At 39.0% G+C, this 16,644-nt stretch overlaps 4 protein-coding genes across 17 annotated transcripts; 3 read left to right on the top strand and 1 right to left on the bottom strand.

Annotated features, from left to right (window-relative positions):
* The first annotated feature begins 64 nt into the window (after positions 1-64).
* LOC106746713 lies at positions 65-8,307 on the top strand. Of its 13 annotated transcripts, none has more exons than XM_014623566.1 (5): positions 65-244; positions 2,159-2,930; positions 4,274-4,679; positions 5,188-5,697; positions 6,197-8,307. In XM_014623566.1, exons 3-5 carry the CDS (start codon positions 4,384-4,386, stop codon positions 6,495-6,497), a joined length of 1,107 nt encoding a protein of 368 aa, XP_014479052.1. In that variant the 5' UTR covers positions 65-244; positions 2,159-2,930; positions 4,274-4,383; the 3' UTR covers positions 6,498-8,307. The 13 variants fall into 13 exon arrangements, with proteins under 13 accessions (XP_014479052.1, XP_014479045.1, XP_014479043.1 ...); XM_014623559.1 differs by having other exon boundaries at positions 65-373; XM_014623557.1 differs by having other exon boundaries at positions 65-517.
* Positions 8,308-8,427: 120 nt separating this feature from the next.
* Positions 8,428-11,311, bottom strand: LOC106746711 (splicing factor 3A subunit 3). 2 transcript variants are annotated; one of them, XM_014623553.1, is made up of 3 exons: positions 11,233-11,311; positions 9,963-10,212; positions 8,428-9,829 (listed from the first exon to the last, which is right to left on the bottom strand). In XM_014623553.1, exons 2-3 carry the CDS (start codon positions 10,173-10,175, stop codon positions 8,540-8,542), a joined length of 1,503 nt encoding a protein of 500 aa, XP_014479039.1. In that variant the 5' UTR covers positions 10,176-10,212; positions 11,233-11,311; the 3' UTR covers positions 8,428-8,539. The 2 variants fall into 2 exon arrangements, with proteins under 2 accessions (XP_014479039.1, XP_014479038.1); XM_014623552.1 differs by lacking the exon at positions 11,233-11,311 and having other exon boundaries at positions 9,963-10,387.
* On the top strand, positions 10,812-14,424 carry LOC106746715 (PRELI domain-containing protein 1, mitochondrial). Its single transcript, XM_014623571.1, has 3 exons — positions 10,812-11,346; positions 11,450-11,663; positions 11,884-14,424. The coding sequence occupies exons 1-3, from the start codon at positions 11,255-11,257 to the stop codon at positions 12,310-12,312; spliced, it is 735 nt and encodes a 244-aa protein (XP_014479057.1). The 5' UTR covers positions 10,812-11,254; the 3' UTR covers positions 12,313-14,424.
* A 280-nt stretch (positions 14,425-14,704) lies between these two features.
* On the top strand, positions 14,705-16,591 carry LOC106746797. Its single transcript, XM_014623824.1, has 3 exons — positions 14,705-14,849; positions 15,096-15,317; positions 15,707-16,591. Exons 1-3 carry the CDS (start codon positions 14,834-14,836, stop codon positions 15,763-15,765), a joined length of 297 nt encoding a protein of 98 aa, XP_014479310.1. The 5' UTR covers positions 14,705-14,833; the 3' UTR covers positions 15,766-16,591.
* Positions 16,592-16,644: the final 53 nt, after the last annotated feature.

Below are 16,644 nucleotides of genomic sequence, written 5' to 3'. Positions count from 1 at the left end.
GTACTCGCCAACCAAGTCATCTCTTTGGCTTTATTTAGCAACCTCCTCTCGTCTCTCGCCTCCTCGCCCGCCCACCCACGCTAAGTTTGGCCGACCGGCTATTCGCGTCCGCTTTTATCCGCGCGAGTTTCGCGCCGAAGTCATTCTCAACGACGGTCCGTTTCAACTTGGGGGCGAATTTTTTTCTTATATTTTCACATTTTGCGACAGGCCGTTCATCACATCGATCCTATTAGTCAGTCATGTAAGGCCATCTGGAATTTTATTATGGAACAATGATTAATACTTTTGACGTCGAAAGAGCTTGAAAATTGTCTCGTCCAGGAGAAGCTCCACATTGCGAAAAGTTGCGATATCGTTGAAATTATCCGAGGTATAGATTGCACAATCTTCTTCTTGTGTGTGCGTCATTATGGCAAATAATGAATAAATGCAGAATAAACTGCTATAATATATACTAAAGCTGCGTCTATACTTTGCCTCGCAAAATAAGAGCGGCATCTCTGAGGGCAAGCAGGTGAGTCTATATTTACTAGCCGATACCGCTGATAAGAAAGGGGATGTGAATCGGCTCGTGGCGAAAGGCGTCGTGTGTGGGGCGGGTGCGTCGAAACTCCGAGTCTCGAGAAGAACCCCTATCGATCGATAGCGACGCCTGTGCAGTGAGCGAGCCCGAGCCACGATCGACGACCGTAAAGCCCGGGGGAAACAATCGTCTTTCCGACATGGCTTGTGTGTCGCCGTCGTTATTCCCTTCCGTGTGCTCTCGCCAAGTGACTTTGTGATCCGTACGAGTTCTCTCTCTCTCTCTCTCTCTCTCTCGACTCTGTAAAGAACCTCTCCTGCCCCTCTTTGGACACAAACCGTTCTCAACGGCAGCGCCAACGCGATGTCATGTGGCTGAGGGGATGCGACAGTAGGTGCAACGGGAGTTTGGTGAATATTATTTATACAATCGCCTGAGCGCAGCCTTCATCGGCGAGAACGAATTCGTGAGAACGCTTGTAATTAATTCTAAAGAGGAAGTTTCTCTCCGACGTAAATCGACTGTGCGTTTTCCGCAGTCAAATTTAATTAGCGCAACGCACTGTTGAGATCGTGCAAAATAATTAATAATGTTTACAGTTACACGGAGTCTATGGGAAACCACCAAAGAGCCACATGTCGATTAACGTTACCTCTGTAATTGGCGACGACGAATTTTGTACGAAAATTAATTAATCGTTGCTGCGGTAATTAATTCTAAAAGTGAAAAGTGGAAGGATTTCGTTCCGCGATACATCGACGAACAAAATTAACATTTTTTATTTTCAAAAATTTGCGATATAATTAAAGAGACACCTATTATACGCGTGCAATTTGGATGAATTATTCCGTAACGTGAGGAATGACGAGCTGTTGTGAAATAGACGGGTATCTATAGTGCGATGCACACATACGTGCGTATAGAACCGGTGTTTACGTCTCATCATCTGCATCATAAAAATATGATTTCAGAATATTTTGGAAATGAATGAACGAAGGAACGAATTGAACCGAATCTGGCGGAAAATCTCGATAGAATCTTTGTTTCAACTTTCGCGCTTGCAAATATTATTTTGCTTTCATTCATTGCGAATACGCTTCTGCGCCGTAAAATTACAAAGAATACCGGGGAGAGGTCAACTTGAAAATAGCGAAAAATTAATAACAGCGATTTTAATCAAGCTTTTTAAGAACAGATTGTACAGAGATTGCATAAAAATGTGTCTCGGTATTTGCAACGTAACATCTTGTTTGTAATTAAAATTACCGGCTCACGGGGAAAGTCTGCAGAATTACGAAACACGTTTCGACGTGTAACTCATTCGAGCTAGGTGACACTCGGACCGAGAAAGTCGATACTCAGTGGATACTACGCGGATCGAAATGTCAATCTTGGGGAAACGTTCTTGAACTTTGACTCCACAACACAGTCATTCGCTACGTAACGATGCGTATATCGACAATCTAATTGCAATATGGTAGTCCACTATTTAGCTAACTCCGAGTTAAAGGCTAGTTTCCTTCAGGTTCTAAGGACTAGGTTCAATTCTTTTAATCGCACAAAATACAAAGACGGAGGGAAAAAGTTAATCCAGATAGTGATTTATCTCTCAGTCATGTTCGTTTCTTGCAGGTTTAATACGAGCATAAAACGACTGTCATTCTGGCTATCAAGGAAGATCTTCAGAAACGAACGACCATATACGTGCGCGATACAAACGGTGGACATGAGCGCTTGGCTTTGCTTAGGATCGTAAAGGCGTGGAATCAAGTGCGGATGATAATTACTGGGAAGGAGATAAGCGGCAACGAGCCACGAGCGACGTTGGCACTTGATCGCGAGATCCTCCGTCAGCCGTTCGTCCCGATCGCGTGAATCGTGCAGTGGGAACTCTTTTCGACCTTTTTATGCATCATCATCAATAATCACGCGATAATGTAGCAGTGTTAAATCGATTCGGGAAGCGGGAAGATTATCAGGTGCTCGGATGTAACCGACACGTAAGGACTGTCTGAAAGATGTGAAAAACACGACGGTGATTCATGTCAAATAGTAATAGATGTCACGAAGGCCATCAAACAGATTGGCGCTTTTTAAATTAACGAATTGTATCAGGTGTTAGTTTTGAGGGATTTTTTGTAAAAAAAAAAAACACTTTTATTTTAGGCGGAAGTTAAGTTATATTTTATTCAATACAGCTAGCTATATAACTTTTCCCATTTTTTCTGGCGATAAGTGAATTCCGCGATGAAAAGAAAAAAGAAAAATGTCCGTCCTCCGAAGCGATCATCGAGCCATTTTTCCTCTTTTTTCATACGTTGCCAGTCAGCAAGGCTGTGCTGCATCGATCGAAATAAGTGATAATCTGAAGGAGCACAGTCTGGTGAATACGCGGCGCAGTGTGGTAAGACTTCCCATTGAAGTGCCGATAACGTATCTTTAACTGCTTTTGCAACGTGTGATCGAGCATTGTCGTACAACAAAATCACCTTTCTTTGAACTATTATCGAACGTTTCTGGTTCAAAGCACGATTCGATCAATTGTTGTTGTTGATAATGCTCAACGATGACTGTTAATGAAGCTCATAATATACGACGCCTTTATATCCCACGAAATGCACAACAATATTTTACTTCCATGGATGTTGCGTTTTCGATGATTGGCCTATTCACGATTTTTTACGCTTGGAATTATCATAGTAGATCCATTTTTCATCGCCAGTTATAATGTGATACAAAAACTGCTTCTTCTGGTGAGTAATGAAGTGCAAACAAATTTTAAATAGCCAATTCAGACAATTCATGTGGGACCCCTTCCTCTTGAATCTTTCTCACTGCGTGCAAACGATCAGAAACGGCTGATTTACAATAACATTTAATGCTTTAGCTATGCAGTTTAGCTTCTTGAAGCATTTGAGCTGAGTTTTCATCCAACAATGCCTGCTATTCGGCATTTTCGAACTCTTTTGGTTGACCTGAACATTCTTTGTCTTTCGGATCAAAATCATCACTTTTGAATCGTCGAAACCCGTCAGTACCCACATGTTTTAACTGATGGAGCAGACACAGAATAAATTTTTGAGATGGTTCAGTGAGCTGTTCGGCAGCTTCCGAATCAAAGTTATAAAGTAGTAAATGACGAAAATGCTCTTTATCACGTTCCATTTTCAAGCAACAGTGTGGGTACGAATGCACGTGTTAAATTATTTGTAGAAATATCCACGCTTTGAAATGACTTTCCAAATATCTCTGGTAGATTTATAGCCGTCTATGTGAGTGAGCCCTCAAAACTAACCGGAACACCTGATAAAAACTGACAATTTTACATTTATATATCTTATCGTAATAAAACAAGACACTAGGCAGTAATAAGAGAGAAACCTTGAATTATTAATTATATTCCACAGAAAAATATAATCTTAAAATGGTCTTGAATCAACGATAGATACTCTCACATATAAACAAGAATGTTATAATAGAAGATTCTCAGAAGATTTTTAGAAGTTTCGAATCGAGCGCAAGTAATACTCGCGTCAAATTCAATCAAACCAAGATTAAAATCTTCTAAAAAGATATAGTAATATTCTTGCCTATATATGAGAATATCTTTATCTCTGATTTAAGATTAATTTTATTTCTGCGTATGAATATATCAACGCAAAATTTCCACTTAAGAATTAATTTCTCCTTTATCTCGATCACCATCACGTCTTTTTATCTTTAAACTGTCTCATATGTCACATATAGTCGTCACGTTGGCAACGGAGAACGAGTTCAGATGTCCAGTGTCACGTAAATTCGCCGCTGCACCAATTTCTGAGAGGAATTGGAACGGTCGAAAGCAGCGAGTCCGGAAAATGTCCGAGAGCGAGACGAAGCCGGCCTCGCCGATACCCACAGTCACGTGTGCGCAATGTTGCGGCGGTCTAGCGACCTCGCAATGTCCAACCCTTCAGGTCACTTCGCGGATGCTGCGCTCGCCGAGCCACGAGAGCGTCACTACCGATCTGTCGCTCTTCAGCGTGTCGTCGATCGCGAGTGAATTACGCGGTGCCAACAGATTGGTGACCTTCAAGTCCTACAGCGACGTACAGCTGACCGGACGAGGACCCTCCCCGAAACCGGACTCCGCTCGGCAGATTCAGGGTAACAGGTTCGTTTCCGCCATCCTTTGAAGATCTCTTCGAAATAAAACTCTTCCTTGACCAACCGGAGTCAATCTGCTGCACAGAAAAATAAAGAATCGAGTAAATATAATCACTCCGTTGCTCCTTGGCAAATTCTTACTCGAATTAAGTAAATTTTATTCTGGATCAAGTAAATATTTTGCTTGGGTAATTTATTTGGAAAATATTTGAATGAAACAAATCTGATCCAGGTAAAAATTTACCAAGCAGTATTGGAGTAATTATTTATTTGAATCTTCGTTGAAGAAAAAAAGAAAAATTTATTCGTGGGATATGTTATTTCACAGAATCTCTTTGTCCGAGAGACGTCCTGGGAAATGTTCTTACGACTTGAGACTACGTCCCTTTATGCTGCATAAGGTCCCACAAATAGATTTATAAATAAATATTTTTTCTTCGGCAATTTTCTTCTCCTTCTTTTCATTGAGATACAATGTGTGTTCTAACGTTAATTCGTTTTCTTTTTTCGATCAGGCCAGCGGACATCCCCGAGATACTATGGTTCGAAGAGGAGAACGAGCTAATCCGCAGCTGCGGCGTTCTGTCGTCGGCTTTGGGATTACGCAAGAGCTTTAGCACGAGCGACGTGTCGCAGCTCCCCAGCCCGGACGCGTCCGGACCCGGGGGTGGTCTTCGAACGGCGGTGTCCGCCTTGGCTCTAGATACCGCCCAGCGCAACACCTTGCTGCTGGAGCACGCGAGACTTGACCATGCTTCAAGATCTTGCAGCACGTGGGTCGCGGTGGGCGAACCCGTGGCCAGCACGTCTCAGCTTCCCAGTCCGCATGGCGGAGCCGCGCAGGAGCAACAGCCGCAGCAACTGCTGCAGCAACCTCAACAATCCTCCTCCTCGAGTGTTCAACCGATAGCGCAACAACCACCGCCACAACCCCCGGCACCGCCACCGCCGCCTGTGCCATTCACCGGAGCGGACCTGGTTCGGTCTGTCAACAAAAAGGTCCGACAGAACTACATACGACGCAGGTCAGTTAATCGTATTATCTTTGGCTACCACTATACCTCCCTCTAACCCATTTTGTGGGACTAAGCGCTGGCCGGTTTGCTTCTGCGAGCATTCATTTCATATCAGGCAGAAATATAAAGTCAATATAAAAAAATATTCTAATCCTCAGCCAGTTACTACTTTATATTAACGTAGTGTTAACTGAAATATCCACTAATTGCGATTAATTTTAACACATGGCACATGGCCCTTATGTGTTACTGGACAGAAAAGATTCAAGTAAATAATCACTCCGATACTCTTTAGAAAATTTCTTACTTGGATCGAAAATAAGTATTACTTGCCAAGTAAACACATTTCGCGATAATTATTTCTGATAATAGCACTTTCTTCGGTTCATATATGGCAGAGAGTGGTGTCTTCCAGTTTTAATACATTCGCGCATCACGGCTTGAATTACACTCTCGAAATTTCAACTCGGAATAAATAGTGACGATTCACTCAGGTATGTTCCATCAGGTTGCTGACCACGTACCGCGCTTTGGAGCGCCTCTCGCAGAGCGAATTCAATTTGGACCAGCTGGAGGCGGCGGCTACCGCGGCGCAGACCTCACACGGTACCACTTTGCTCGTCCCCGGAACAGCCGCAGGAGTACCCGGTGCTTCCTTGATCGGACGGAAGGAGCGAAATCACGCGTTGACAGTCCGAGATGTCGAGAGGGAACGTGGGAATCAGTTGTCCAAGTACGAGAGGAACATGATGATCTTCAACTGGCTTCACACCCTTGACGACAGCGCGGTCGTAGACAGCGTCGAATAAAGGACGCAGAGAAACAACGTTTTCTCCGACTATGTGCGCGACCTATTGTGCCTAAGTCTCCCTTTCTCTGCGCAATACCACTTTAACGAGGACATTTCATCGATACGGGCTCCACTACACAACTCTTTACACATCTTGGACGATACCGCTAAGACTCAAAGTTTCTGGCCGTCCCAGGCATGTTCGGCGTATATATAGAAATTACACGAAACCTTGCGCGCATCGAGATCAATTAGTTGATTTACATGCTACCATCCATATTTAACAGACTTCGCAAAATGTAGCGTAGCCTCTCGTAAGATTCGCTCGCGCAAATGCGAGAAAATTTCTCGATCCTTTTTAACATCTGACCTACATATATACAGAGTTCGCGCATCATTTCTCAACGACGGATTCTCAGGCCAATTACGTTGGTAAAAATGTTGAGATTTCTAATGTCATCCAGTTTGACCGCGGTGAAGAAAAGAAGCCAGAAGCCGAGTAAGCTGAAGTAAGGCATCGTGAGGCATCCGTCCCTTCTCGTCCAGCGATATCGCTTTATAATCAGCGTCCAATATGCGAAAGCCCGGCTATGCACGTGGCCCGTACGCTTCAAGATGCAGACCTTTAGAAGTGAATGGAGGAATCGCGCGAGCTGGGTGAATTCCCCCGACGCAATGATACATTATAAATATTCTCGAATGACGACTTGAATCTTTCATTCATATTGATTGGCTGGAGGAAAAAACGATGTTTGAAAATGTTTCTACGATACGTATTATGATATTTTTATGGGAGATTTCATATGTGTAGAACTCTTCTAGAGCTCAGTATTTGCAAATTTGGTTGCGAAAAGAAGTTAAGTGTAAATCTAGGCACTAATCTTAATAATTGAACAGATTCAATATGTAACGAGGCTCGTACTGAGGAAGTGACATATAAACTAAAAGAGCACATATATATATGTGTGTGTCAAGTACTCGGACACATATCGATGAGAAATTTTTATTCGATACCGCAGAATTGGCAGATCGGAAGTAATAGTGTTGTTGCTTTTCACAGCCAAATTTTAATAATAATTGTAGACCGAAAGTGCGGATATGAGAGAGGGAAACGATCAAAAATGTTTTTCATACTCTCGTTTTTTTCTCTCTAATATGTCAATAATGTTTATAGTATCTATACGAGAGTCAACTCTCTCTTCTATATTTACACACGGTATATTTTTTTTCAGTTTTATTTAAAGCTATCCTTTATATGTGCACTTTCTGCCTATAATTAGCATTAATAACATACGAGTCTTATGCAATGATCAGCGATGCGAGGTGTAATTTAAAGAGCTCTACTTGTGAAATATAAATAAGGCGATATGTTGACGCGCGATTCCCATATGAATGAAAAAGAAAACAAGTCCCTTGAAATTTCGTTTATTCAGGACGATGCACACACACACACACACACACACGTATATATATAGGAAATTTTACCGGAATAAAACGTTGTCCAGAATACATGCGTAAAGATACTTAATTTCGTGATGTATGTTCTTTAAGAGAAGCCTTAATTGTCCGGTGTAAACAACAAATCCAGAGAATTATTTTCTTATATTTTCTGCGTGAAGAATATCGGCGATAGATGGACATCAGTATTACGCGCCGCGACCGTCTGAGATACCCGACTGTCATTGAGATATAAAATGAATGTGCGGCCGCAATTAATGCGCTTTCATGTATATTGACTGTTCCTTCCAAATGTAATATTCGCTGACATGACGATACTTTGACTATCTGACACACAGAATACCGAGCAAATAAAAAGTTTATTAAATATTTGCATGCGGTCTCTACAATCATTGAGATAAATGAAGAAGAAATAAGTGAGGAATACAACAAAGAAGAAAATGGACAATAAAAAACTATGGTGGGGGGTTCTTGTTATCAAATCGATCACGTATGAGAGCTCTCATCAGACACTTTATTAGGATGACAAAAGAAAATGAGAGATAATTATAAGAAAAGTACACAATCGATAAGTAAAAATCGTAATAGGTACAATGATACATTTTACAGCAGGCCTTGCCTCTTAAGATCTTCGTACGTTTTGCGATTGACCACATTGCCGAGGGAATCCTCGAATTCCTCCTCCTGCTCCGGTTGCCAACGTTCGGCCTGCTTCTGAGCCTTGAGCTTCTCCCACAGAGCGAGTGCGTCTTCGATCTGAGTGACATTCGCGAAATGCGCCGTGTTCGGGATGCCGAGACAACGCATACCGTGCGCGTGTCTCCATTCCGCAAAATGCCTCTGGAATGCCTTCGGGCCCTTGTACGTGAAATTACCGCAGATCTCGCAGTTGTAACTGATGTTGAGACCGTGCAGTTTGTACAGCCAATAGGGTATTGGCTTGCCGTCCCATCCCAAGGGTAGATTCTTCGGATTGTACGGCACCTCGTTGTCGTCCTCTTCCTCCGACTCGCTCGCGCTCGCTTCCGCGTCGGAATCTCCCCTCTCGCCCTCGGTCCTCGCCTGCTTCCTCTGTACATTTTCCTTCGTGGCCACTCGTTGCCCAGACACCAATTCCGCGAGTCTGTACACGTGGGATTCGAGTCGCGCGACCTCCTTCTGCTTCTCCGAATCTCTGCCCTTGGCTGACTTCCCCTTCCGATTCTTGGCCAACAGATTAGGGTCCAGGGAAGCCTCACCCTTCGTGCTGAACAGTCTCTGTGCACGTTCTTCGAGCGTACCTCCACACTTAAGGCCTAATGCCATCAAGGCCGATTTCAATCTGTCCAAACCAAGGGACGCCAGTTCTTCCCACGATGAAAACGCAGATAGTTCCAAATGTGCTCCTACGTGAGTCAGAGCACTTCCAGCTTCCTTGGGCCAACCAGGAAATGTATTCTTCTCCCAATGAGTCTGAAAATCCTTGTTGGCTTCCTCAATCTCCACGCTCACATCCAACAGAGGCCTCACTCTGCTCAGATAATCCGTCAAATATCCTAGCAAAGACTCGACGTATCTTTGATACTCTGCGTTCTTCCTTTCTCTGGGAATATCGAACAGATGATCAAATGTTGACAGATAAGTTATGTAATCAATCTTTTCTATCCCCTTGAGATTAATGTACTTCTGATAACATTCATGAAGATCCAGGTATTTTCCATAACCTTCTTCATCTGTAAATTCGACGAGATTAGATAACTCTTCTGTCGGATTCTCTCTCATCTTAGCCAATTCCTCAAATTCGACAGACATAGGAACACTAATTTCGTTAGGATGTCGCCGATAGAATTCCTTTATAGACTTCAAGCGTGAATAAAATTCTGAGAATTCATTTGGACCAGAGAGAGCTTGAACCTAAAAAAAATTGAATATATATACATATATAATATTTGATGTAATGTTAAACATATACTTCCATTGACCTCTCTGTGATCAGGTCGATATTACACTTATCTTCATGTTTAGTGCAATATATATATTGAAATACCTCTTCTTTCCTCTGCCCATCCTTATCTTCGTACAAATCCTGCAAGTGCGTTGTACTGTCCGTATATTGATCGAGCAGCATTTTCAGTCGATGCTCCGAGTTGATATTTTCACGATGTCCCGCTTTTTTATGCAACATCTCCTTTACCATTGCATCCATCAACCGCTCCCTTTCTTCATGATATCGTCGTTGCTGCTCCAATATCGTCTCCATTTCAAAACTCTTAACGTAAATTGATTTAAAACACTTTCTGAAATTTTTAAGCGCTCTATTTTTCCTCCTCTGTTGTTGTTACTGTATATATAATTCCTAGCACGCTTTAGCGAGAATATATATGTCAAAAGTTTTATTCTTTTCAACTTTATAGCTTTCCACTTTAAGTTTATAGGTTAGAATAAGAGACGTTCCTTCCTTCCTTCCTTCGATCCTTCTAGTGGCAGGTAGCATGTCGACCTTGTATCATCCCAACACCACTCACAAATAGAATAAAGCCAGCGGCACACGATACTTATTTTCGTTGTTTGCTGGATGGAAATACTGCGTTTTGATTGGTGTATTGTCATCCATTGTTGGAAATGCGCCAATCAGAACGCAGTATTTCTGTCCAGCAAACAACAACGGAAACAAGCATCGTGTGGCTTAAGTTCAAAGCGATAATCCAATCAGAAAACCCGATTGATCGTTTTCTCATTGGACCATCGGTCGGCTGGGCTTTCAACTTACGGCGTTTCCGATTTGCTGACTCGACCCGACTCAGGCTCATCGTACTGCCTTCTAATTGGTATGTGTATCAAAAATTGATGCATTTCAATCAGAACGCAATACGATGACTCCGGACGAGTCAGCAAAACGCCATTAACTGCGTCTAATCATCATTCCACTACGGCCGATCGATCAATGATTCGTTTCTTTCTTCTATTAAAGAAGCTATCTTCGATATTTTTTAATTTGATTTCGGTCCTTATGTCGATTATTATTTGAACGTCGATTCTTTCTCTCGTATTGCCATCTATCGAGTCTGAGACATAAACTGTATGAATCTGTGCGTGAGTGAGACGCTGAATGGTGAAAAGAATTTCTACGAGTGATCGATCAGAATCGTGCACATAGGTGCGCTATGCCCAATATGTGGCGTTTCCGCTCGCTAGTCTAAACTCCTGTCATTTCTGTCTATTGTATTTACCGTAATCTCAATCTCGATCTCATTGCCATAAGCCAAACGAATTTTTGCCGTTCACTTCGGCTCAAACTTACGTAGAAAATCACTTACGTGATAAAGGCAGCACGACACAATGGTGAAATATTATGAACACATTATGGTTTTTCAATTCGATTGGACCCAAGTCGCACGAGGTTTCTTTCAACGATATCCGAATCCTCACAGGTAATATATTACGTCATATATATATATATATATATTATCCCCCTCAGTCATGAGTCTTACATAACATATGTTATAAAATGATTCAGCTAATGTACTTTTACAGTGCACATGTCCTTAGTGAAGATACAATATCGAGGGAAGTCAGAAATGGAAAGCTCTATTCCAAACGGTTGCTAACGAAAACTAACAGGGTGCCAAAATGGGGAGAAAGATTCATTAGTAAAAATATTGTCAAGATTGTGGAGGAGAGTATTGTTGATCCAGAAACAAGAACCTTAACTACTTACACAAGGAACTTAGGATATACCAAAGTTATGGTAAGTTAATACTATGTAACAAAGTTAATACAAATCATCTATTTATTATCGTGAAACTAGAAATTGGCACGTTAATTATTAATATCTTGATATTTAATAATCATTTGTTGGAAATTATTATTAATTAAGACACATTCACAAAATGTACATAAAGCATATATATATATATATATATAAGTCAGACATGTATAAGTCTAGCAAAGTTTATTTTATTTTGCAGAGTATTGTTGAGAAAGTAGTTTATCAGATCTCTGAAGAAAATCCAGAATGGACAGTTGCCAAGAGGTCAGCATGGATTGACAGTCAGGTCTTTGGATTCAGCCGAGCGATTCAAGCTTTTGGATTGGATCGATTTAAAAAGAACTGTTCTAAAATGTCGGAAGGCTTTAATTATGTTCTTACAAATATGTTTCCTCAGAGAGCTCAGTTTATAAATCCCCAACTTTCTCAGACAAGTTTTTCCATGCAAGCTGGCCATAGCACCACAGATGATGGCATTACTCAAGCAAAACCAAGTCTTGCAGAGGATTTCCAACATTCTTTGCAAGGTAGAGCAGAGAAGGTAAAAGATGCTGCTAAAAAAGCTACAGATTTGGCGAAACAAAAGGCAGGGCCCATATATGCAGCTTATCAGTCAAATCAGTCATAAACTTGGTGTGTCTCCATGTAGGCAATGACTGTGGTTTATTGGTATGAGTAATGCCATTTAAATGTCTACTAATAACATGGGTATTATTGTAATGTATCTTAGACTGTATCAAGGTAAAACTTTGAAGATTAATTTGATAATGGACGGATTAGTCAGTGAGTTGAATGTGAGATAAATATAGAGTCAGGAGGTCGTTTGATAAACAACTGAAAGTTGAGGTGTAAGATTTACTGCGATTCGCTGAGATTGATAGATTTGCAAGCAGAATGTAATACATGCGTAATATTCTTGAAAAATCGCGACGGATCTATGTCTCGTATGTTATCATTCCTTTTAACTGCCAGATCGCTAATAGTGCTGTCAAATGTGATTTATGCAAACTAGAATGCGCATTAAATTACTTATTTTTTATGTGCAAGACGGTATTTTCTAGCTTTTTAATCATTTCCGCGCAATATTTCTTTTCATAAGATAAACAAGAGAGGCATTACATGTATTACATGTATTTACAAACACATATGCAGTGTTGTATTCATGTCGATCATTGTTCGTATTCATATGGCAATTAACAATTGCAAAGGATTAAGCATTTTACAGTTGTTAAAGAAATTTTTTAGTCACATATATACAGACAAATTCAGAAGAATATAATTTCCACTGTAAATTATTCTGTTATTAATGCATTATTTTTTCTTAATACATCCCACCGATACAAATAACGTGTCGATTAAAACGCCAGAAAACCTGATTATGTCAACGCATATCTTAGATGTCACAATCTAAATTTGATCTTAATCGTGCATATTACGTGCGTGTAGAATCGTCTGTATAAACTAATCGACAATGTCCCACTTGTGTTGTAAATAATCAAAACAAACATTAAAATGTCGAGCGGAATTTTGTCACTATTCCTAATAGGATCAAAGAAGAAATAATTTTTAATTTTAATTTTAGATGAACTATCTTGTATTTAAGGTTTTTTTTTTTTTTTTTACAGTGCCGTATAATATCGTACCTATTTTTGATGTTTAGTTTAAATTAGCACAATTGTGAAAGTGCTTTTAACGGTTTAAAAGATTGTTGCACAAAATGTGTATCCTAAGACGTTCCTCAATTTTTAAGTTGTTTCAATGAGTGAACGATCAAAACTTTAATTGTATGTCGCATATTCTATCGTCAGTCAAATTAAATGTTTATATATTTGTTTCGAGAATGAATCAATAATATTTGTTATTATACAATATCGTGTTAAATTCAGTCTAGTTTCATGGCAAATAATAATGTTTTGAAGCTTCAGAAACGTCAGAAAGAATAACAATATATATTTTACAAATACACCGGTGAAACTAGCCACTATTCTCCATGTGTTTGCATATATATACATATATGTATTTATATGTACTTTTATGTACGTATTATACAAGGTAAAAAAAGAAAAGTCGGTAATTATGTATATATAGAGAAAAGAATTTGAGTTGTAACATAATATATATGATACGTTCTACGATGATAGCTTTAAGATTAATATGCAGCATAGCTATATGTATATAGTATCAGTTTTTTAAAGTTACATGTACACTACTTCGTCCACATAGATGCGTATATAAATGTTAAGTAAAAAATTTCATATGACAGTAACATATGTTTCGAAGGTGAAATCTTATCCGAAATCCATATACAGAGCGCCCCCATGGTTTATGATCTTAACTCGAACATCGTGCTCCTGACCTCAAAAGAAGGTGAAAGACCAAGTGTTTATTAAGTAACTTCGTTCGCGCATGTACGACGATGACGACATTTATATATATATATATATATATATATATATAGAAAGATCGCTATACGCAATACGGATATCCCCGCCAGTTGCAAGCGATTGGGGATGCCCATATATTTTTCCATATTAATATCGTTTTCAATGATGCAAGATGATACTCAGGAGCGTATATATATATATATATTTTACCGTATCTTGTTACATTTCATCGCGATATATCTTTGTTATTAAGCGCATCGCAGAAAAGGGTTGGGTAATGTTAAATTATGTACGGAGAGATTTCTGTTTAGACGATATAATTTATAAGTAGTTATAATAAACTATCCATTAAATAATGTTTGCGTCTGCCGTCTACTTATTACACATATCACATACATTTATCGCAAACATAAGGAAAACCAATCAATATTCCGTATTAGTGTGATTTATATAAAAAAAATTATATAAACTACATAAATAAGTAATAGGACTCACGTATTGATATTTACGTACAAAGCTGTCGAAGCAATTGTGAAGCATTATGCTTATAGCGGGAGCGCCAAGTGGTGGGAATCCATTTTTTCTATATGAGGAAACAGGTCGGGGCGAACGGATAAGATAAATAGACGGACATCTTCAGCGCGAGAAACAGTTTGTCAAAGTTCATCTTGCATAACTGAATTGGATCTTCGATCTTATTTTTTTTCATCGAAAAAAACGCTATCACTTTCCTTCGGTTTGGATTGATCGCATACGGAAATAATCATGAAGTATATCGTATGTAAGTATAATAATAATTTGCCGAAGGGCACATTTTAAAGGCAAGAAACTTGAATTCTTAGAAAAACTATATATATAATTATGGGAAATTACGTTTTTGATATATTCCGCATATAATACGACTTATTAGAAAGGCGATGAGAGACGTAATATAGTAATAATAATTATTATGTTGCATCGCTTGCACTTTACAATCATGTTTGTTTTATATTTATTTTAATTGATAATTCGCCATTTTGCTTTACAGTTGCGCAAGTGTTGTCCTTGGTTTTGTTGATCGCCTTGGCCTTTCCACAAAACGACCGGTCGAGCGGGATTTCTGGTAATTCCAATAATCCAACAACCAGTACCACGCCAACAACCGATTGTCCTTGTATAGCTACTGCAGAGTACAATCCAGTATGTGGCACTGATAATGTTACTTACTGGAATATGGGTAGATTTAACTGCGCAAAACAATGTAATCCAGGTAAGACATGTCGGTTTTATTGCCCTTTAATATTATTGTCATTACGTATAACATTTCCTTAAAAAAGTAATTTTTAAATATCACTACCAAATCCAAACTTTTGCTCTTTAATTTCAACGATTACTGATTATATATTATTAATTAAAAATGGTCACTTTTTAACTTTCATATTTTCATCTGTCAAATCTCTCGTTTGTCCTATTTTTCAAATTTTCCAAAATCTCTCGGTTCAATGGGATGTATTGTTCAATAGATGTAATAGACAATACTAGGAAAAGAGAAAAAAAGGAGATTAATTTTGCACAATTACTCTTACAATTACAATTTCGTAAATTTTTAACATTTCCCATAAGTTTCCCATCTGATAATTTTGTAATATTTTTTTCAAGGGCTCGAAGTAAGGGTAATTAGAGCTTGCGAGCCGTATAGCCAACTGAGCAGTAATTGAACCGGCAGTTTATTATATTCTTCATACAATTTATATTGTATGGCAGCATATATATACATACATACATACATACATACATACATATATACATACATACATACGGTCGTTTCTTATGTGTATTTATCGTGCTAACGATCGTAAAACAATGATGCTTGCAGTTATGTCATCGTTTCTTATCGTGTATTTTTAAATAATATAAAGAATTTGGAGAATTTTAATATCCTACAAAAATACATACATACATACACACACACATATGTATAACTTAAAATAACTGACTGAAATGTAACGTTAAGCTTAAAAAAGATTAATAATTATTGATCAGAGAAGAATAAGTTGGAGAGGTTCATTAAACAACCTGCAATCATTATCATTTTTCCTTCGAGAACCTTTCCTTCAAAAATTTGTAGAAGAAACTAAAATCGTGATTGCTAACAGCCACAACTGATTATTTGATCTGCGTTCATAAACTTTCCCAACAATAGCGTATGTAATTAATTTCTATGATTCATGTGTTTCTTATTGTTGACCTTGTAGGCATAACGAGTCTTCTTGTCAGAAAGCTTGACAATTAGCATCTGGTGAATAGTTTATATAACATTACTCTGGGAAAATCCAGTTTATTTATTATTATTACATATATACGGTCGTTTCTTATGTGTATTTATCGTGCCAATGATCGTAAAATAATAATGCTTGCAGTTGTATCATCGTTTCTTCTCACCGCACGTGGATAATAAGTGGACCATGACTGTGTATTTTTAAATAATATAAAGAATTTGGAGAATTTTAATATCCTGCAAAAATACATACATACACACACATATATGTATAACTTAAAATAACTGACTGAAATGTAACGTTAAGCTAAAACGTAGT

This window comes from Dinoponera quadriceps, unplaced genomic scaffold, assembly GCF_001313825.1.
Source record: "Dinoponera quadriceps isolate SergipeBrazil2010 unplaced genomic scaffold, ASM131382v1 scaffold1565, whole genome shotgun sequence".
NCBI lineage: Eukaryota > Metazoa > Arthropoda > Insecta > Hymenoptera > Formicidae > Dinoponera > Dinoponera quadriceps.
Note: the sequence above shows the minus strand (reverse complement) of the source record. Positions and strands in the feature narration are given on the sequence as shown.